This window comes from Rhipicephalus microplus, chromosome 4 (assembly GCF_043290135.1).
Source record: "Rhipicephalus microplus isolate Deutch F79 chromosome 4, USDA_Rmic, whole genome shotgun sequence".
Classification (NCBI taxonomy): domain Eukaryota; kingdom Metazoa; phylum Arthropoda; class Arachnida; order Ixodida; family Ixodidae; genus Rhipicephalus; species Rhipicephalus microplus.
Window position 1 is genome coordinate 32,630,537 of NC_134703.1, and position 22,568 is coordinate 32,653,104.

The 22,568-nt window shown below is 43.4% G+C and overlaps 2 protein-coding genes across 3 annotated transcripts in view; one reads left to right on the top strand and one right to left on the bottom strand.

The window, feature by feature from the left end:
* Nucleotides 1–7,005, top strand: part of LOC119171600 (chromatin target of PRMT1 protein) — a 35,857-nt gene extending 28,852 nt beyond the window's left edge. Inside the window, exon 7 of one of the 2 annotated variants that reach the window (XM_075892470.1) lies at nt 5,378–7,005. The gene's annotated coding sequence lies outside the window, so the exon portion shown is untranslated. Of the gene's footprint in view, nt 1–5,372 lie in introns of both variants that reach the window. The other variant, XM_075892469.1, reaches the window with a different exon arrangement.
* On the bottom strand, nt 5,338–22,401 carry LOC119171834 (methyltransferase-like protein 25B). Its single transcript, XM_037422690.2, has 10 exons — nt 22,142–22,401; nt 18,740–18,805; nt 18,181–18,414; nt 15,683–15,785; nt 14,727–14,879; nt 13,938–14,075; nt 9,940–10,113; nt 9,358–9,465; nt 7,649–7,734; nt 5,338–5,540 (listed from the first exon to the last, which is right to left on the bottom strand). Exons 1-10 carry the CDS (start codon nt 22,259–22,261, stop codon nt 5,385–5,387), a joined length of 1,338 nt encoding a protein of 445 aa, XP_037278587.2. The 5' UTR covers nt 22,262–22,401; the 3' UTR covers nt 5,338–5,384.
* Nucleotides 22,402–22,568: the final 167 nt, after the last annotated feature.

Below are 22,568 nucleotides of genomic sequence, written 5' to 3' on the forward strand. Positions count from 1 at the left end.
TACGTCGGACCGACTTGTGGCGGACTGCCGACCGTCGACCCCTTTGTTTCCACTGCGGCGAACCAGGCCACATCTCACGCTACTGCAGTCATCGAGAAGCCCGGTTTGGAAACTTTTCTCGGCCCCCTTCCTTTTATTCTGAAGACCCTCGTGACCGTGGTGCTGATCACCTGCCGACCAACCAAGCATCTTCACCAAGTCGTCGCTGGCGGTCTCCCTCACCTGCACGAGGTCAGAATTCCCCGAATTGCCAAAGATACGCTGACGGCGTCAAAAACCGCTCCCCAAGCCCGTGCCAGGGAAACTAACTGCCGCGACCTCTGGGGGCAAGGTTGCCTATCGCCGAGACGCCAAAAAGACCCCCTTGCTCTACACAAAGACGACGTGACGACAGTGATGACGAAGACGACGACAACCACGAGTACTAATGCCAATGAATTTGTACGTGCCGACTTCAGCGTTATTATAGACGGACACCACGTAACAGCACTGGTTGACACTGGTGCTGACTTCTCTATTATGCGACAAGAGCTCGCCGACCACCTTAAGAAGGTTAAGACGCCGTGGAGTGGGCCGAGCATAAGGAGTGCTGGTGGGCAGCTAATGACGCCAACCGGTACATGCATCGCTCAGCTCGTAATCGGTGATTTGAGCTTCGTCACCACTTTTGTCTTTTACCGGACTGTTGTGAAGAGCTGATTTGGGGAATGAATTTTCTACGAGAGTACGGTGCTGTCATCAACGTTTCAGAACGTATCATCACCTTTTCCGCCCATCCTTACGTCGACGCCACCACTGAAGAACAACTGCAACGTTTACGTGTAGCCGATGATGTAATGCTCCTGCCGAGATCTTGCTGCCTTGTGTCGGTGTTATGTGAACGGCCGTGCGGTAATGAAGTGATAGCGGAGCGAATAAACAGGCTATTGCATACGCAAGGTGTTTCAATAGGGAGAGGCATTCTGGAGCTAATTGATGGGCGGGCAGAAGTGCTCATCACCAACTTCAGCAACGAGCATCGTCACATCCAGAAGGGCACCGCGATTGCCTACTACGACGACATGGACCAAGCCAGAGATTGCTTCGCTTTGCAACCGGACAACGCGACTATCCCAACCTCGACACCTTTGTCTGTCAACATTTGCTCAACCCTGTCAGCCTCGGATAAACAGTGCCTACTAGAGCTGATACACCAGTTCAAAAATTGTTTTTCGTGCATATCGAAAGTCGAGCAAACACCACTGACCCGGCACCGAATCATCGTTGAAGAAAATACGAGACCAATCTGTCAAAACCCATACCGTGTGGTTCCGAAAGAACGTGAGGAGATCCAAAAGCAAGTTCAGAAGATGCTCCAAGATGACGTAATACAGCCTTCCAAGAGTCCCTGGGCATCCCCCGTGGTATTGGTTAAAAAGAAAGACGGCAGCTTGCGTTTCTGTATAGATTACCGCAAGTTAAACCAAGTAACGAAGAAAGACGTCTACCCACTGCCACGCATAGATGACTCTCTTGATCGGCTGCGGCATGCACGCTATTTCTCATCGATGGACCTGCGAAGTGGCTATTGGCAAATAGAGGTCGACGAGAGAGACCGTGAGAAAACTGCTTTCGTGACGCCCGACGGGCTTTATGAATTTAAAGTGCTTCCATTCTGGTTATGCTCAGCGCCAGCCACTTTTCAGCGTTTAATGGACACTGTGCTATCAGGACTAAAGTGGCAGACATGCTTGGTCTATCTAGACGACGTCGTCTTCTCAGCCACATTCGAGGAACACCTAAGTCGATTATTTGCAGTTCTACAAGCTATACGTTCGGCTGGCCTGACTTCAAAGCCAGAGAAGTGCCATTTCAGTTTCAGCGAACTTTGCTTCTTAGGCCACGTGGTCAGCCACGAAGGTGTTCGACCTGACTTGGGCAAAATCGATGCTGTCGCAAAGTTTCCCGCACCGCATGATAAAAGAGCAGTGAGACGCTTCTTAGGCCTCTGCGCTTACTACCGACGATTCATCGCCAACTTTTCATCTATTGCGGCACCTCTGACGTGGCTCACATGAGAGGATGTCCCCTTTCTTTGGAGCGAAAAGGAACAAACAGCGTTCAACAAATTACGCCAACGACTTTAAACACCTTCGTTTCTTGCGCACTTTGACCAGGAAGCGCCAACAGCACTTCACACTGGCGCAAGCAATGTAGGCCTGGGCGCCGTACTGATACAATGGCAAGATAACTTCGAGAAAGTGATAGCCTATGCCAGCAGAGCTCTCTCTCGCACGGAAGAGAACTACCCGACTACCGAGAAAGAGTGCCTCGCCGTGGTTTGGGCAGTTCTCAAATTTCAACCGTATCTGTACGGCCGCTCATTCAAGGTCGTCAGTGATCACCACTCGCTTTGCTGGCTCACTAACTTGAAAGACCCATCCGGCCGTTTAGCATGCTGGAGCCTTCGTCTTCAAGAGTTTGATATGACCATTATTTATAAATCAGGGAAGAAGCACACCGACGCAGACTGTCTCTCGCGGTCACCCGTCGAGCCTGTCGCTATTAATTACGAGTCTATGGACGCCGCATTCTTGGGAGTCATCAACGCGGCCACTATTTCACAAGAGCAGCGCAGTGACCCTGACCTGCTTTCGCTTATCAATTTCTTAGAAGGAAGACGGGAAGACGTGCCACGAGTTTTTGCGAGAGAAGTGCCATCTTTTTGTTTAAGGAACGACGTCCTATACAAGAAAACCTTTTCTCCCACCGACAGCCCATACTTGCTCGTCGTCCCTGCATCACTGCGAAAAGAAATTCTGGAAGCCTGCCATGATGAAGTCACCTCCGGTCATCTCGGTTACACCCGAACATTATCCCGTCTGCAAAACAGTTACTGCTGGCTGAACCTACCTGCTGCTGTGAAACATCACGTCCAAACATGTGCCGACTGTCAAAGACGCAAAGCACCACCCGGCAGGCCGGCAAGCTTATTACATTCCGTTCAAGTACCAGCAAAGCCATTCGCCCAAATCGGAATGGATTTCCTGGGCCCATTCCCAACTTCTACCACAGGAAACAGATGGATCATTGTCGCCACCGGTTACTTGTCTCGCTACGCAGAAACTAAAGCCATGCCGAGGGCCACAGCAGCAGAAGCAAATCATTTCTTCATAGAAAACGTCGTCCTTCAGCACGGTGCTCCAACAGTTCTCATCACGGATAGAAGAACTGCGTTCGTGGCAGAACTTTTGGAGTCGGTGCTCAGGCTCAGTGGTACAGCTCACCGGAGAACAACAGCGTACCGCCCACAAACGAACAGACTAACAGAGCGGCTTAATAAAACCCTCGCAGACATGCTCTGCATGTATCTCGACACAGAACACGAGAACTCGGACGAAATCTTGCCTTATGTGACCTTCGCCTATATTACTGCCCGGCAGGAAACTACCGGAATGACGCCGTTTAGTTTAATACACGGGCGCGAAGTCACTACAATGTTGGACGCTATGCTGCCGCACGAGTGTGACGACACTCACGCTGACGCCGAAGAATTTGGTCAGCGCGCCGAAGAAGCCCGACAGCTAGCCCGCGTGCGTATTTGTCACCAGCAACACAAAGATGCGAAACGGTACGACCTACGACATAAATTGGTAACCTACAAGCTAGGCGACAAGGTATGGGTCTGGATTCCAATACGTCGACGCGAACTTTCAGAAAAGCTATTACGACGATACTTCGGCCCATATCGAGTCACCCGGTGATTGAACGATATCAACTACGAAGTTATTCCCGACCGCGATTGCAGTTCCAGTCGCCGAAACTGCTCACTTGAAATCGTGCATGTCATCCGGATGAAACCCTACTTCTCCAGCCAACTGTCGTTTGTCCTGTGGGTGCCGGTGCATATGTGCGTTTTTATAAGTAGAGCGCCTTGGCTGCGCATCGGGACGATGCCATTTTCGGAGGGAGGCAAATGTCACGTGCGTCCCGCGAAAAAGACATCTGCACGCTTTTATGCAGAGCGCTACAACGAGAAAGACGAGGAACGCTCTCGCGCGCGCGGTTAATAAAAAGACCGACCCGCTGCTGTTTTTTCAGCGTCTTCAAGTACGACCTCTGTGTTGACGTCGCGACAATATGTAACGTCCGGACGGTGCAAGGAACCCATCCCTATTAATGATGGCATCGGATATCAGTGTCAGGATATGCTCTTAACCTGGAAGAATGGAGCAATCAGCAGCCGTAACAAAGCGGAGGTTATGGGTTGCAATATCTGAAGAAATTGCAGTGTCTGCCATGTGAATCACTCTCTGACGGCAAGATATCACCGCGGAAGCTGAAGAGAGGAAGTCCCATCCCAAAATGAGAGCGTTATCAACACGATGACAGAATGATAAATTGTATGTGATGAAGAATGGCTTCGATAAAAACCCGCAATGTGCTAACACCGAAGGATCGTACGTAAACTCCATTAGCGCAACGAAGAGGCAGACCATATGGCGTCTTGACTTTTCACAAACCAGAACACAGGTCGACACTAATCATGGAAAACGATGCACCCGTGTCCACCAAGGCTTCCGTCCATACACCTTCAACACACACTGAAAGTACACTTGAGGGACATTCCAGAGAAGTTTGATGTAGGCCCTAAGATGCAGCTTTCCCTTCCGAAGCTGCACTGTTCAGGTTTCCGGGCGAAGATCAGATGCTGTAGTAGCAGTTCAACCTCAATATAACAAACATCAATATATTGCAGAACTCTCTATTTAGCGAAGTATATCACTTTTCAAAACTTCATTTCCATAGAACACAATGCATTTGGAAGCTCATCAAACTGAAGCATTTATCCGTGATTTCAAAGTAATGAAACTTCAGTGCTGCCTTAAAAAAATACTGAAGTAATACATATTTTGAATTGCAAGCGGTTTTTGCAAATGCTTACTCTCTATTGCCTCAATGTGTTGGACCTGCTTTTCTTTCGGGTTCATGTGACGTATGGCTGCTGTGAAAAGGACTTAATTGCAGGTGTAGGATCAAGCTGTGGTTAATAAAATATGTATTTTTTTTTTTTTGTGATGCCATATTATTCAAGCATTGTTCCGGCACTTGCTCTGTGCTGAAGTAACTTTCTGATGACTATGCTTTGCGTAAAGAAGTCGAATTTCAGTTTAGTGAATTTTCGTTGAAACGAAGCCAACTGCCGATTTTAAAGACTTCCTTGTGTCAAAGTACAATTATCCTTAGTTGATAGTTGACCTATATTTGGCACTATGGAACAGTTTATTGCATTATACCTTTTTCGTTTTGCAACGCTAGCATGACATAAACCAAACTCAAAGTAAAAGGAAAAAAAAATTTGGTAAAAGTACATTTATCTGTATGTTCTAAAGCCTAGGTGGAGCCTAAGGTGGCGGAGGCTGGCGAGCCAGGAGTAGGGCAACGTTGCGTGGTGAGGAGGCAGCTGACGGGAAGGCAGCCACCAGTCGAGCCCCGCTCCAGCGCGCCCAGTCACCGAGCACCACACCTTCCCAGCAAGGCTGCAGCAGCTGCCGGAGGAGCTGCGTGCGTGAAAAGAAAAAAAAAAAAACTGACCTGTTCCCCATCGTTCGGGCCAAGCAATTGCACGAGTATGGCGATTTTGGTGTCCTTGTTGGTTCTGATATCTTACACGTACTTGATGTTTATGCTTTTCGATTGCCGCTAGGCTGCTCTTAGTTTTCTGGCTGCCTTGATGTTGTTTTGAAGTGACATTTTAATTCTGTACAGTTCAACAAAAAATAACATCTTTTCATCTACTGTCATGGGCACATTGCCTGGCCTGTTGTGAAACCTATTGATGTCCTTTCAGCCAGCTTTCTCCTCAATGATGTGTGAGTGGAAAGCAGGTGGACCAATATACATAGGTATACAGTCATGTAAAATGATGACAGAAGGAACTCCTGTCTTTGTGCCCATCTTCCTGGAGGCTATAGATTTGAATAAAAAGTTAGCTGGCTCATCATGCAGCTATGTTGAAAAGTTAAACAGGTAGAAGGTTTGGTCTGGGCAAGTGTTTTTTTAGGGGTGTCGGTGGAGGCTCGAATTAGAGGCATTTTATTAGGGCAGTATTTTAGCAGAACCGTCTCCGGTGATCTTGTAAATCTGAGTTGCTCAGAGTGAGAAATTCGATGTGCTATGTGTGTATGTGCAGGCTTGGCCGACATCTTCCTAAACTGTGTTCGCTGAGTTTGCTTGCCCTATTTCCAGCAACTTTTCCTTGCTTTTCACTTGATCCCACCTGTTCATGACCCAAAGTTGTACTTCAGGACACTATGAATGCATCAAATGCTGATAATGAAAATTGATCCGGTGATAGGCTGATTTTACGAGCGATTCTTGACGACGTGGTGTGTGCGTTGGCTGTATGCCTGGCAATTTCACGTGGTGCACAGCAACTGTCCATAGGCATTCATCCAGCGCAAGTGAAAGAACTGTGGCCTGTCCTCAACTCTCCCGCCAAGACTTGTTCCCTTTCATGTTTTAGGTCATAGTATTTATGTTCTGGCATACGTGTGTACATGCTGTCGTAAGTCGGTGCTGTTCAGTCAAGATGACTTTTAATGAAGGTTTTTCAATGTGACGGTCTGCTTCTGTGTCATTCTTTCTTTTATTTTTTTTACTCGCATTGCAGCATACAATGCTTACACTTTTCTGCAATGTACACACACATGCATGGCTATGTTCCTACATGTAGCTGTATAGTTGTAAGTACCAAATGGTTATCCTTTTTTCACCAACATGCATGCATTTTGCATTCATCACTACATATACTATGTACCATGTCCGAGCGTTCCATATTTTTAAATCCTCTAAGTCCTCTTCATTCCGCCTGCCTTTTCTATAAAACTTGTAAAATAACTGTGATTGTTGCAACTGGAAATGCTCCATTGTCAGAACATGTGCATCACCAAACACAAGAAAGCTTGTTACTTAGTTGGCAGAGTACTGCTTAGCCTCATTATAATAAAGATGCATACATCTAAATGGCTTCATTATGTCCAGTATTCAATGTAGGTACACTTATTACGTGCTAATATTGGCAGCAATGTGATTTCAGAGAACTGTTTGAAAGTTGCATTGGCAACAGCAAGTGCTGCTTCTGCTGGTCATGCTGAGTTCTTTCAAAGGAAAGGCGATGGCTGTCAGACGTGCCCTTTACAGTTTTGTTCCAGGTTTGCAGTATGGGCAATTCTGGTTGTAATGGTATCTGCATTTATTTCGAATGCAACAGCAAGAAACGTTGACATGTTATACAGCACTCAATCTTGCCATCCTTCTTTTTAAGACAGCTAAATTTAATTAACCTATCTAGAGTGTTCGTCAGTACAACTCTGCTGCGTGTGTACTTGTGGGTGCACCATGCCTACTCAATTTTAATGTTAGCCCTTTTTTTTTTTTTGTACCAGGTACTAATATACCTGAATGTCACAGGTATCATGTTTCAGTATAAAGCACAATTCATAAAAATGGCAAGATATATTAAGAATTGGAAAATTGTGGTGCATATTACAACTGACCGTTAGTTAGCTAAATTAGTGCGGTGCCTTTAGCTGCAGTTATAATTACTAAATGCTGAAATGCTACTGTTTGCGCAAACATGTGACTTTGTGTGTCACCCAGAACATACCGTGAGTGTACGGACTGCTGGTAGTTGGTGCTGGTGGCTGGTGTGCAATCGGTCAAGGACGCCACACCAACTGTCATGCTCGTCACCTGTAAAACATGCAGTTCATTTTAGTTGACTAAAAAATAGCTTCTACAAAACACTGCTTTCTCTTCACCATAGGTCAACAAAAATTGTGCAGTTTACTCAGACTTGCCAAAATTTTCTTTACCCAGACTCATTCGGTTCCAGATTCATTGAAATTTTTTCTCAACCGGAGTCGCGCGGACTTGACCTCACCAAAATATTGCTCACTTGGACTTGCTCAGACTTTTGGGTTGACCTGAATGTGAGTGAGTCAACTCATGTGTCCATTATCATATAATTTTTTTGGCCATAGTGTCAATGCTCTTTAACATCAATATCCTGCATAAATGGTGCTCTGCTTGGCATGTATTGATCTCGTACCTTCAAGTACGAGTTATCAATGGTCACAATTCAGTAAAGACATTTTCATTGAAAGAGATGACTTTCGCAAGATATTTTTGTCAAGAACCTCTTTGTGAAAGATTTGCTGGTGGAAGGTAAAAACCGCCTTGACCTCCCCTCTCCCCTGTCTGTAGCTGAGGCTTTTTATGAATAAATATATAGACAGCGTATGAATGCTAGTGTTCTGAAATATATATGAGCAGATGCGAGCAAAAATTAAAGCCACGATAAAGCTGTCAGTAATGCTAAAGTTGTGTAGATAGGGCCATAGGTCAGCAAAAAAAAATGTGGAGTTCGCTCAGATTCGTTCCTGAAATATTTCTTGCCCTTACAGTTTACTCTCAGTTTCTCCAAAGTTTTCCTCTTCCTGATTGGCTCTGACTCGGACTGAAGCAAATATTACTCACCCTGACTCACTCAGACTCGTGAAAATATTAATGGGTCTGACCCACTCAGACTTAAATGGGTCTGGGTGAATCTGAGCTAGTCGACTATAGTCTTAACTGTCCATGTGTGCAATAGGACATCATAAATGTTATGTTTTCAGATCCTTCAGAACACCTTAAGTTTTAAGCACTGTTTGAAGCCATCAAATTTATTGTGGGGAAATTTTTTTTTTTATTTGCACTGGATAGTACTAATACTACATTTTGTGGTATTGTAGACTAATAGTCTAAATTTTTATTCTAAGCAAGTGACAGTTGAACCCGTTTGTAAGAGACATGCTCTGGGAAGCAATTGTCATTTATATAAGGTGTGTCTTAAAAGCAGGGTACTACGTACACATTTTTTTGTCAACTTCTATTTTAAGGTAGGCACACTTATGTGTCTCGTACCCATTTGCCTATCACATCAATCTCTTATAAATGGGTCTGACTGCGTTAACCCTGTAATGCCCACGAACAGTTATGCCTTCAGAAAAATTGCGAGAAAATGCTGTTTTTACTCTTCTTGTACAGTTTTTTTTTTCAAGAAAAATATTAATAAAATTTTGTTTGAAGCATAACGTAATTAGTAATAATTGCGAATAAATAATTACTATAATATAGTATGCAAATCACAGTACCTTCTTCATAACATGTCCAATCTGCAATAGCTGCTTATCAGGACACCTGTGGTAGCTTTTAGTAACTTTATTGAAGTATTATACTCAATGTATAAAATATGATGCAGTGGGCATTTCATGGTTAATGTCGCACTATCCCAATGCTTCTGCAATCAGACGTAATTTCAATGTAGCTCACTTGAGTGACAGTGCACATCTTTCATGACATGCTCCCGGTAAGCATCCCAGGAGGACAATTGCGAATGCCTGGCCATGTGGCGCCGTGACTTCTTCCATGGAAGGCCATCTGTAACGTTTAATAACTCTTATGGGCATAAAACTGTTTTTGATGGAAAAGCAGAGTTTGATTGAATAATTGTGCATTTTCTTTAAAACATCATATTTCTCACTAGAGAAATTTTCACTGTATTATACCATGTCGCCACTTGGGCAGGTTTCTGTAACCTAGGATGTGCAGCATTATCAGTAAAGTATGCCTGTAGTTCAGAAGCTGAGGTGCAGCAGAAACTTGAAATTTGCACTGTTGGCGTGTCTGATGATGTCTACAAGGTGGACAAAAGTTCACACACACACAAAAAAAAACGTGTATTCATTTGTAGCACAGTGCTATACCAAAATCCATGCACATTTCTTTGTTGTATGTTAGTTTTTTTTATACCCCTCTCAATAGAGCAAGGTTAGATTACCAGGGTTTAGTATAAAGCATGTCGGACTAATTTGCTTGCAACTATACTACATAATACAAATTCCCAGCAGGTACATTTTTGGCACGCAACTTCCAGTAGCGCCCGAAAAAGTAGGTGTCGTGGTTCCCGATCAGGTGCCCAGCTGTCTCGCAGTTCTTGACAGGCTAGGCGTAGCCCCTGGTATCTAGCATCGGGGCTAAGCCACTGATCACCTAAGCTGACCAGCTCATGGCTCAGAGGGAAGTAGTCTGCAAAAGAGTGAAGCATAGGCTGTTACAGTGATATTACAATCAATCAAATAAAAATTGTGGAATGAAATATGTGACAAGAACTGAATTTTCTTGCATTTTGGGCTTTGAATTCTCAAGCCGTCATGAGTACTAGCAGCGCTGACTTACGCGCCCTCGTTTAATACACATAATACCCTATAAAGTAGGCCAAGACAGCACAAAGGAAGCAGAAGCTCTGAGGCAGCGATGCCTACACCTACACCAGTTCATACCACCATGGATAAGATAATCATACAGCAGCAAAGTGCCACAGAGAAGCAGATCATCATCATCATCATCAGCCTGACTACGTCCACTGCAGGACAAAGGCCTCTCCCATGTTCCGCCAGTTAACCCGGTCCTGTGCTTGCTGCTGCCATTTTATACCTGCAAACTTCTTAATCTCATCTGCCCACCTAACCTTCTGTCTCCCCCTAACCCGCTTCCCTTCTCTGGGAATCCAGTCAGTTACCCTTAATGACCAGTGGTTATCCTGTCTACGCGCTACATGCCCTGCCCATGTCCATTTCTTCTTCTTGATTTCAGCTATGATATCCTTAACCCCCGTTTGTTCCCTAATCCACTCTGCTCTCTTCTTGTCTCTTAAGATTACACCTACCATTTTTCTTTCCATTGCTCGCTGCGTCGTCCTCAATTTAAGCTAAACCCTCTTTGTAAGTCTCCAGGTTTCTGCTCCGTAGCTAAGTACCGGCAAGATACAGCTGTTATATACCTTCCTCCTGAGGGAGAGTGGCAAACTACCTGTCATAATTTGAGAGTGCTTGCCGAATGTGCTCCACCCCATTCTTATTCTTCTAGTTACTTCAATCTCGTGGTTCGGCTCTGCGGTTATTACCTGCCCTAAGTAGACATAGTCTTTCACAACTTCAAGTGCACTATTACCTATCTCGAAGCGCTGCTCCTTGCCGAGGTTGTTGTACATTACTTTCATTTTCTGCAGATTAATTTTAAGACCCACCTTTCTGCTCTCCTTGTCTAACTCCGTAATCATGAGTTGCAATTCGTCCCCCGAGTTGCTCAGCAATGCAATGTCATCGGCGAAGCGCAGGTTACTAAGGTATTCTCCATTGACTCTTATCCCTAACTGTTCCCATTCTAGGCTTCTGAAAACCTCTTGTAAGCACGCGGTAAATAGCATTGGGGAAATTGTGTCCCCCTGCCTTACACCCTTCTTGATTGGTATTCTGTTGCTTTCTTTATGAAGCACTATGGTAGCAGTTGATCCCCTGTAGATTTCTTCCAGAATGTTTATATATACTTCATCTACGCCCTGATTCCGCAGTGTTTGCATGACGGCTGATATTTCTACTGAATCAAACGCCTTCTCGTAATCTATGAAGGCTATGTATAGGGGTTGGTTATACTCTGAGCATTTCTCTATTACCTGATTGATAGTATGAATGTGGTCAATTGTTGAGTAGCCTGTTCGAAATCCTGCTTGTTCCTTTGGTTGATTGAATTCTAATGTTTTCTTTACTCTGTTAGCAATTACCTTTGTAAATAGCTTATATACTACAGAGAGCAAGCTGATCGGCCTGTAATTATTCAAGTCCTTGTCATCTCCTTTCTTATGTATTAAGATGATGTTAGCGTTCTTCCAAGACTCTGGTACCCTTCCCGTCAGGAGACACCTCGTAAACAGGGTGGCTAGTTTTTCTAACACAATCTGTCCTCCATCTTTCAGCAGATCTGATGTTACCTGATCCTCACCAGCAGCCTTGCCCCTTTGCATGCTCTCCAAAGCTTTTCTGACTTCTTCTATCATTACTGGTGGGGTGTAATCTGGGTTACTGCTAGTTCTTATAGTATTAAGGTCGTGGTTGTCTCGGCTACTGTACAGATCTCTGTAAAACTCCTCCGCTATTTTAACTATCCTATCCATATTGGTAGTTATTTTGCCTTCTTTGTCCCTTAGTGCATACATCCGACTTTTGCCTATCCCAAGTTTCCTCTTCAATGCTTTGACACTTCCTCCGTTTTTCAGAGCGTGTTCAATTCTCTCCATGTTATACCTTCTTACATCGCATACTTTACGTCTATTAATCAACTTCGAAAGCTCTGCCAGTTCTATTTTGTCTGTTGTACTTGACACTTTCATGATTTGACGCTTCTTAATTAGGTTCTTCGTTTCCTAGGAAAGCTTGCCAGTGTCCTGTCTAACTACCCTGCCTCCAACTTCCACTGCACACTCCGTAATGATACTCGTCAGATTATCATTCATTGTATCTACGCTAAGGTTGGTTTCCTCACTAAGAGCCGAGTACCTGTTCTGCAGCGACACTCTGAATTCCTGTACTTTCCCTCTCAGTGCTAGCTGATTGATTGGCTTCTTGCGTATCAGTTTCTGTCGTTCCTTCTTCAAGTCTAGGCGAATTCGAGACCGTACCATTCTATGGTCACTGCATCGTACCTTGCCAATCACTTCCACATCTTGCACGATTCCAGGGTGTGCACTCATTATAAAGTCTATTTCGTTCTTATTTTCGCCATTAGGGCTCCTCCATGTCCACTTGCGGTTTTCTCGTTTTCGGTAGAAGGTATTCAAAATCCGTAAATTATTGCGTTCTGCAAATTCTACTAGTAGCTCTCCTCTGGCGTTTCTAGTACCGACGCCATAATCTCCTACTGCCTGGCCTCCAGCCTGCTTCTTCCCTACCTTTGCATTAAAGTCGCCCATCACTATAGTATACTGTGTTTTTACCTTACTCATTGCCGATTCCACGTCTTCATAGAAGCTTTCAACTGAAGCGTCATCATGGCTGGATGTAGGTGCGTAAGCCTGTACTACCTTCATCTTGTATCTTTTATTCAGTTTAATTACAATACCTACCACCCTTTCATTAATGCTATAGTATTCCTCTATGTTGCCAGCTATGTTTCTGTGAATTAGGAGCCCCACTCCCAGTTCTCTTCTGTCTGCCAAGCCCCTGTAGCAAAGGACGTGCCCATTCTGTAGCACCGTATAGGCCTCATCTGTCCTCCTAACCTCACTGAGCCCTATTATATCCCATTTAACACCCTCTAGCTCCTCGAATAGTACAGCTAGACTTCCCTCACTAGATAAGGTTCTAGCATTAAACGTTGCCAAGTTCAGGTTCCAATGGCGGCCTGTCCGGATCCAGAGATTCTTAGCACCCTCTGCTGCATTGCAGATCTGACCGCCGCCGTGGTCAGTTGCTTCGCAGCTGCTGGGGACTGAGGGCCGTGAGTTATTTGACGTAAGCATGTGGGAGGTAGTGGCCAGATACTGCACCAGGGTGGCCAATCCTTCTCTGGTGAGGGAGTGCGTTTTCGGCGGTGTTTGCCAGTGAGGCCGCACCCCAGGCCTCTTAATGCAGTTCTATCAACACGCGGATTTTTTTTTTTTTTTTTTTTTAATCCGGTTGGGAACTGCGCGGTACCGGGATTTGAACCACGGACCTCTTGCATGCGAGGCGGATGCTCTAACCCCTACGCCATCGCCGCACACCCAGAGAAGCAGATGGGTGCAGTTAACTCTTAACCTTAACGTGAGAAACTTTGCTTGCAGCATCTTGCGACATTGGGTCAGGCAGGCAATAATCTCAGATGCCCATCATGTTCTGATATTGATAACGCAACACCACACTTCATAGCAGCTGTTCATGAACCTATGGGATGATATTTTTGCAGTGCATTTTTCAAATTTTGCATTTCTTTTCGTTATAAACTGCATGGCATAATTACAGTCTAGCACCGAATAGACAAATAAGTATGTTCATAACGAGGTGTAATCCTGAAAAACAATTGAAGTGACCACTTACTATCGAGCTGAGTAGCCTTGTGGTAGCAACACCCAATACACACCAAAGCTTCGAGCTCTGTCAGTGCATGAAACATTCGCACCAAGCCAGGACTCAATTGGCCACAGCCATGCAGCGACACCAGGATATATCGATTCTCTGGAAAATAGGCAGTTCCTCAGAACACAATCAAATGGTAGCACATGATGTGGCCACTTAAATTTATTGGTTAATTATCTTGCTAATTTCTTTGACAATCGATGCATTAGGCATAACATCCTGAAGCAATGCAGGATTGGTAGGTTATGATCAACCATGGTTCAGTGCATGCGGTGACCTCGGGAACGGCAGCAGTGTGTGGCAACCACCAAGCCTCCACAATAAGTTATCATTAACACTACAGTAAATGAACAATTTATTTTTTTTTTCAAAAACTGCTCAGTGGCTGAAGGAAGTCAGACAAATGCATGTAATTTGTGCACCTTAATAGCAACTATTTTTTGGTTTTTTTATTTACATAATTAAGTTTTAAAATCAAATAAATCTAAACAAATTCTAACCAATATCCTAGCTGCGATTGGCAGCAATAAATAACAAACAGAACTTTTTGTATATTCCATCATGTTTCTAACAAATCCAACATCTTGCACAGTGCGATAATAAAATATTTCTTGTGCATATAAATAGCAAAATCGGAGTTCGACGTGGCATATGACATTCTATGTAACACTACATAACACAACATCACGCACAACCGCTTTATAGAGAGTAATCATTACACACAGAGAGAGATATGCCTGACTGGCTTACTTGTGGGGAGCTCCTTGTCAGACTTGTATTCTTCCCCACACGTACAGGGGACATGGTCTGGGCAATTGAGGAGCATGTGGCGCACCTTCTCCAGACTGGCTGCGCTATCATCCACTTGCAGCGTGAAGTGATGAATGTTCTCTGTGCATCCAGCTACAAATAAATGGCAACACCGTGCCTGCTTGTTCATAACATTCATATGAAAGGAAGATCAATTTGAGGCACTGTGATGGAGTTAGGGCATTGACTTGTGTAGTTAAACGTAACTTTTTTTGGAACTGCCCTATTCAACTGCTGGTGAATCCAACATGCCCTCAAGCAGCTACCCAACTGTTTTCAACAAGACTGCCTGCACATTAAAAAGGAGATGTAAGCATACACGCACAGAAAATTCTTGTGTCTGCTAGAAGCAGATTATAATTAGGACATTACATTCTATGGAATAGATTGCCAATTTCGAAATCCCACATTAAGTTATACACAAAATTGTGTTTCTTTGCTATTACTTTCAACAAAATTTATTTTGGGATTCCGCATGGTACAGCTGAATGTATTTTGAGTAGAGAAAATCAGCATGAGCATGTAAACATGCGCCCTGTGCCATTTTGATGGCTATTACATGGCTTTTCCATAATTCTCATTCACAAGATGAAATATCCTTCATGGTTATGTATGTACTGTCTCTAAAATTTGTCTTTTGTGGAGTGTACACCGCGGGTTTGTGCACTGAAGCATTCTAAGAGTATCTCCCTAAGATTAACATAAACCTGCTCCCTAAGCAGCAAACTGTCAACACTTAATCATGAAGTGCTGAAAGTAACAAACGACCAACTAAACTTAATAAACTAATGCTTGTGCTATGGTGTGCTATCTAAGTGTGACACGCTGCAATAGAGATTCTTATAAGCCAAGTTGGACTATGACAACTCAATATTTTGAATAAGGTTGCCACGTACAATGTTGCAGACGTTCTTGGGCTTTCGGTAAATGGGAAGCATCGCAGTCGATGCCGAGTACGGTGAACCCGTACCTGCGGTGCAACACCCTCGCCAAGTGGCCCTACGTGCACACGAGTGGAAGACTGTTCAAAGTAAAGTGTACCATCTCCACTGTGAGATGCAGGTGACAACAGACACATGTATAATATGCAGCCCTATAGCCACAACCGACTTAGAAAAGAAAAGTATTCTGTTGCTATAGAAACAATAGAGGCATTTTTGTTAGCATTTGTGCAGCTGCATTAAAAGCTGATGTTAGGGCATCGAACAGCCGTGGGACACAAATCTCGCATCTTAAATCGTGTCAGCAAAGTATGCAGAGGCTGTGCTTGAGGTGCAAGTCCAGGCTGTGTGCACATGCCCTATGTAATGTACATTGCTTGCAACATCACTGTCCACGGCATGTAACATTCGCCAAGTATGCAATGTGGAACACAAAAAGCTGCCACTGGAAGAGAGTCGCAAGGAAGGATGTATGACGCATGAATAGTCTCTTGGCTTCAGTGTGTAGGGAGAATGCAGAGGGAACAGTTTGCATATGCTAGTTTATTTGATTTACAATTTACAGGTGGCCTTAGTATCGTCACTGCATGCGTGTACACGTACAGACTCCACGGTTTGAGCTAGGTGTGTGCAAATAGTGATTTTTGAGACCAGATTGTATATGAATAAACAGTGTCAGAAGGGGAATAAATATAATCCTGAGAATTGAGTACATTGTGACTAGTCTACAAATACTGGACAACAGTTTTTGGAATTACATAAAAAGATGTTCACTTCCTATTATTTAGAATTTTAGCATTAAATTCACAAATGGAGCTCTATGAACGAATGAGCAGGTCATCTGCATACACACAACTCTTTTCACTAAAAGAGTGTCAAAGGTCATTGTATAGATGAGACGAAAAATTCTTGAACATGGGGTGTTGCTGGAGCCGGCACTTGGGCAAGCAGTTTTGCCATCTTTAAAGCTGCAACTGCCTGCCTCTCTCTGCACATATCGCCTGTGTATGCTTTGTAGGCTCTCTCACAACCAAAATAAAAAAAGAGGAGAGGGCAAGTTCAGAAATGGGCTGGGAGAAAAGGGAGGGTCAGCTTGCCTAACCTGGTGAGTAAAAGTAAAGTGTAATAGATCACTAAATAGAAGCAAAAAAAAGGAGGGTGGGGGGTTTGTATTGAAAGGGTAGGGTGGGTATTTCAATTTTGCTGAATCATAGTTGACAAAAGAAGCATCATGTGGCAGTGATGATTTCACAGTGATAAGAATGGTTAAAAATTTATAGAAGAAAGGCTCAGGTCTGGCTGATTTTTCTCCCATACATATGATATCAAGTAGATTTTAGAGTTTCTTGAAACGTTTTGCCTACCTATCGGCTGGAGTGTCTTAAGTTTGAGAATAAAATATCACTATTTTAACATATAAGTACCGAATGTTTGTATAGTGGTGTACAGTTATATCAAATGTGAACCACACTGTAAATTTGTAGGCGAAAATAAAAGCATATCTGTGCTCACTTCACATTTACTTTTTAGTCAAACATTTCAGTTTCAACAAGGAAGCTATTTAGGTGTGCCGCAAGTATGTGTGTACAAATGTTTACAAATACTATCACCATCATGAACAGGTATGTTCCTCAGAAATGGGGCCAATCCCAACACTTCCTGTTTGTTCACTAAAAATGAAACAGGCAACAGAGAGCTGGCAAACAACATTTAAGAGTTTTTGACATACGGAGCCAGTAATTGCAAAACGTTCAATAAACCATAGGGATTGAGCCGTTATTAAACACCGTGGCTGCACACTTCAGCTTGACTGAAGCATGTGCACAGAGTGCTTCAGTGGCACGTACAATGAGAGAATACTAGGGAATGGGAATGGCAATGGCGGCTGCATGAAGACCCTGAAGTGGTGGTAGCCTTATGCAAACAACAACGTGCCCATAGACCTATATGAGGAACAAACGCTGGGTTTCAGTGCAAGTTTTTGTCTCTGGAGTTTAGACATTTTTGTCGTGCCTGTGACTTTCTGTATTCTAACTCGAACCTTTCTGCACTGAGAAGAAAAGACCTAGAAATAATCAAGAAGTAGGTAGAAAAAACCTATTATCACCTACCTAAAGCCTAGAAACAACTCAGAAGGCCAGCTTAGACTTCAGAATCGTCCAGCTTCATTGTTTTAAGCCCTGTGCGGCTTATTGCAAGCTTTACCATATTCTTCATCTGTTACACATGAGGAATGGTATGTGCAGGATGTGTACTATTAAAAAACTGAGACTGCTTATTATAAAAAGTTAAAAAAATAAATCACTTTCAAGGTCATTGCCATTCCGAGCAATGTTAAAAAAAAAAGCCAGAAATTATGCATTTCGGTGTTCTGTTGCCTTTCAAGAAAGCATCTGCAAGCAGTGACTTGGTCTCTTAGATACATAGCGATTAAGAAACTCTATAATTCTTACCACACCAGCGCCAACATCTATGATTTTATTGCATTGTGCTGTATTGCAAACGTCTGCCACCAGTGCAGCAACCCACTCCAGTTCCAACTGCTTCTTGGGTGTGAGACCCTGGCACCAGGCAATAGGTAGTGCAGTCTTCTTTGAAACCAGCTCAGCCGATGGCTCTAGAAAACGAGCTTCTCCCAGTTCTACAGCACGAGACACAAAAGACCGAAGGCTGGGAGGCCAATCATTCTGCAAAGAGGACCGTAATGCAGACACATATAAACTAGAATGTTCTTGTGCAAGATTTTTCTTGTGCTTGGTAGTCAGCTACATACAAAATTGTTATGCAGGTGAATGACATTTACAATTCACGATACCTGTAGAGGTAAGTTCTTTTTTGCTTATTTTTTATGGGTATCCAATTAGTTAATAAAAGTGACTATGCAACTTTGTTATTTTTATTGTACTTTTAGAATAACACTTATTTGACTGTAGCTTTTACGTGTGTTAAAACTATTGCCTATCCCCACCGAAACTCACATTATTGACGCAGTTGTTGATTGAGCAAGCTCACCTTGATGAGTCCAAAAGGCACCTTTCCAAGTTCTTCATCAGACAGCTTGTCTATGTGATTCACCCACTGCACAGTCAAATGTGCATTTGTTAAGATGACTAGCAACTACATTCAATAATATCATTCACAACCATCAACATTACATCTCAGACTGCACTCACAGTGTGTAAATAATTCTTAAGCAGTGAACAGGTGGCCTACTAAAATGACATAACTTCTTGTGTCTTTCCACCCAGGTACAGGTTATCAGCAGAGCTTGAGAAACATGACATTTAGAGCAATATTGTTAACTACACTTTTGTTTAAAGTGCAGCACATCAGTACGTGCATGAAACAAATCCTGCACGTGATGTGCCACATAGCCTGCCCAACACCACAACAGAACGTTCTGAACTTCCACACCTCCCGACAGCTTGAGCAGGACAGCTGCGATACCTCCTGAGTGAATATATAATATCTTCACAATGACAATATGTCTTTAACATTAACTTACTGGACACCACAAGGCCTCTTATATTAACTGTAATTCTGTGCTGAAGCGAATTCCTCTTGTGTCCGATTCCGCAAAACTCGGAACCTTTGTGAGCTATAAAGCACAATTCAGCAAGCGTGCCTCTGTAGATACACTTACAAGCAAACTAGTATGCATTGTTTTTTTTTTGTGACTTGTAAAGTCAGTCAAATACTTTGGTTAGTTTATCCCCTCCTGTTGGTTCTGTCTGATTAAGGAAAAAATATTTGACAGGGATTATATGTGTGTGGGGGGAGGGGATATGAATGGGGGCAACTTTTCGCATTCGAGTTGCACTTTCGTTCAATGCATACACTGAAAAGTAATTTACCTCAGTCTTCACCGACCTGTCTTCTTCCTAACTGATAGATTTAATTTTTATTCTATCTCTCTACTTACATTCATCATGTGGTTTATTAGTATATATTTTTCAGTAATCTGCTTTTGCCCCGCCGCGGTGGTCTAGTGGCTAAGGTACTCGGCTGCCGACCCGCAGGGCGCGGGTTCGAATCCCGGCTGCGGCGGCTGCATTTCCGATGGAGGCGGAAATGTTGTAGGCCCGTGTGCTCAGATTTGGGTGCACGTTAAAGAACCCCAGGTGGTCTAAATTTCCGGAGCCCTCCACTACGGCGTCTCTCATAATCATATAGTGATTTTGGGACGTTAAACCCCACATATCAATCAATCAATCAGTAATCTGCTTTGTCATTTCATGAACGACTTCCTTTCTCATTCTTTACATTAAGCTTCAAATAACATTGTTTCTGTTGGTGACAAAATGTAGCCTATTGCCCTTTCATGTTTACGTTTTTGGAGGAAATCAATATTCCACTTTTATTCTTTTTTGCATGCGAATATGGCACACTGCATGTAGTCATACTTCTATGCAGAATATCTGCATTTATTTCCGCCCTGGTAATAACGGCTTCCTATTTATATTGTGGCACTGTGAAGTCGCTAAAGTGCCCAAGCTAGCCCTTCCCCCCCTTTTCTTCTGTTATGTTTTTTAATGTAGAATGTGTGTGTATTTCGTCAATGTTGACAACTATCTGACATTTTCTGATTTAAGTTTTACAACTGAATGTATGGCTTCTAGTGCTCTAAGAAGTTTCGTTTGGTGTATTGCATTAACGTCGTGATTCAAGCATGCACTTCGCGTGCAAAAGTTTAAGAGAAAGTGTGTAACACACATCTCAACTGTCAGACGTGGTATTCTTGCTTTGTTTGGTTATGATAGCTCTAACCCTTTAATTTACGGATACTTACCAACTAGCTCAGATATCTGTTATAATAACACTTCAATTTCTCTTTACGATGCTCATCATGAGTGATGCTTGTTGTTTACCTGTGCAAATGGCTCGTACCCAAAGGAGGGGATTGGCCGATTATAAGGTGAATTTGCCCTATACTTTCAGCATTGCGCCATTCCTACAAATCTTTTGTAACTTAATTTTGATTTGAAATGCCGATATGAAGTTTGCAGAAAAAAATTAAGAAAAGTAGTGAGACCGTAATTTAGCAAGAAAATCGTTTAGTCGCAGTGATGTATTCCTGAACGGCGAATAAAACATCCCTGTGGCTGAAACCCAGTGTAGAGGCGCCAAATGAAAGAAGATCAGGTTGTGATAATTGCAAGCCCAGTCTTTGAAGAGGTGGTGCTAGTATGCTTTGCCTGAATAAATCGAAACGGCGACAATGTAATAAAAAATTACTGATCGTTTCCTCTTGGTTACAGTAAATGCACATAGGGGAATTCAATATACCTGATCTATGCAAGTAAAAATTGAGGGAGGTAACGCGACAACGAAATTTCGTGATGACAACTTCCATCATCCTTGAATTAGACAGTTCACTGCGCCAGAGAAATAACAAGTGGTTGTACTCTGGAGAAGCCGTCAGTGCAGGGTCTGATAAATTTTGCCTGATTTTAAGTGTGCGAAATCGCGCCACCGTAATGTATACTGTATGAGGGAAAACAGGAATGATGGGTGTCGAAAGCGATGCCTTCGCAAGAGAATCAGCTATTTCGTTTAACAACAAACCTTTGTGCCCTGGTGTCCATATTAAATGAATACTTCGGAGCACTGGGAGGCCGTGTTGACCAGCTCAGACCCAGTCGTCCAGTTAAGGGTCGTGGAGTGGGCCACACAGGTCGCCGCCAACCTTGGGTTGATGGCCATCTAACACGGAATCATCCTCAGTTGCTTTCTGACGAAATAAAGTTTTACCATCCATCCATCCATCGGAGATGACAGGGAACCATTGATTTAAAACGTTTCAGTATGGGTGAGCGACCAGATGCGGACAGAGAAGAGCACATTGATAATGAATCAGTTATGACTGCTGCGACTGGAATGGAAATATTTACCTTTCGCAAAGCTAACATTATTGCCATGAATTCAGCCATAAAGATGCTTGCGCTTGGTTGTTGTTGTTGTTGTTGCCCCTTCGCACTGGCACATACCCACTATGGGGGATTGGCCATGAAATCTAGAAGTATCCTATATGAGATATATTAAAAGGTTTATCCTTAATCGTTTATCGCTTGCGCTTGGTCAAGTCACGTACCATTACCTGCTTTCTCTCTCTTCTTTCCTTCGCGTGAAAATGTGGGTAAATTAAACGCTGCATTGAATCAAACTAACACTAGTTTGAACAAGATTGCGCTCATAGGCACTAAATATTTTGGTGGTGGCAGAACGATATCATTCTCGTAATGACATACCACGCATGAGTACACGCTTCGTAAGAAAATTTGCGCACGGTAGCGGGTTCCATTCCGATTGCGTTTCCCCGCAACCCCTTTCGATCGGCCGCATGCGACCGAAACGCTTAGTTTATTAAACATCCGTCCAGTATCCACATGCTGTCACCAAAGAAGTGCGAGCTACCTCAGCAGGTATCGCGTCCAGTGTGCCCGCGATCAGCAAGTCTGTCATGCGAGCGTTGTAGATCCAAGAGAACTCTGAAAGAAATCGTGCGCAGCTCGAGAGGTGCTCCGTCTCTTGCATGTTTCAAAATATTTTCACGCACTGCTAACTCGTAGGTGAGGCACCACGACCATTATTTCCACTATACCACGTGTACCAACACTACACTGTACGAACACGTCAATGCAGTTTTGAAAACAAGCACATGAACAAAACAGAAACCGGGAAGTAACTATCGCAGTCTCGCATATATCTGCGCTCAAGTGCTACAAATGATGAATTGTAACAATGACAAAAATTGTATTTAACATATTTACCATTTTTACATTTATTAAATATTGACAGTACAACTCCAAAATGTTTACAAGTGCTGTAACCTTTGGTGCGG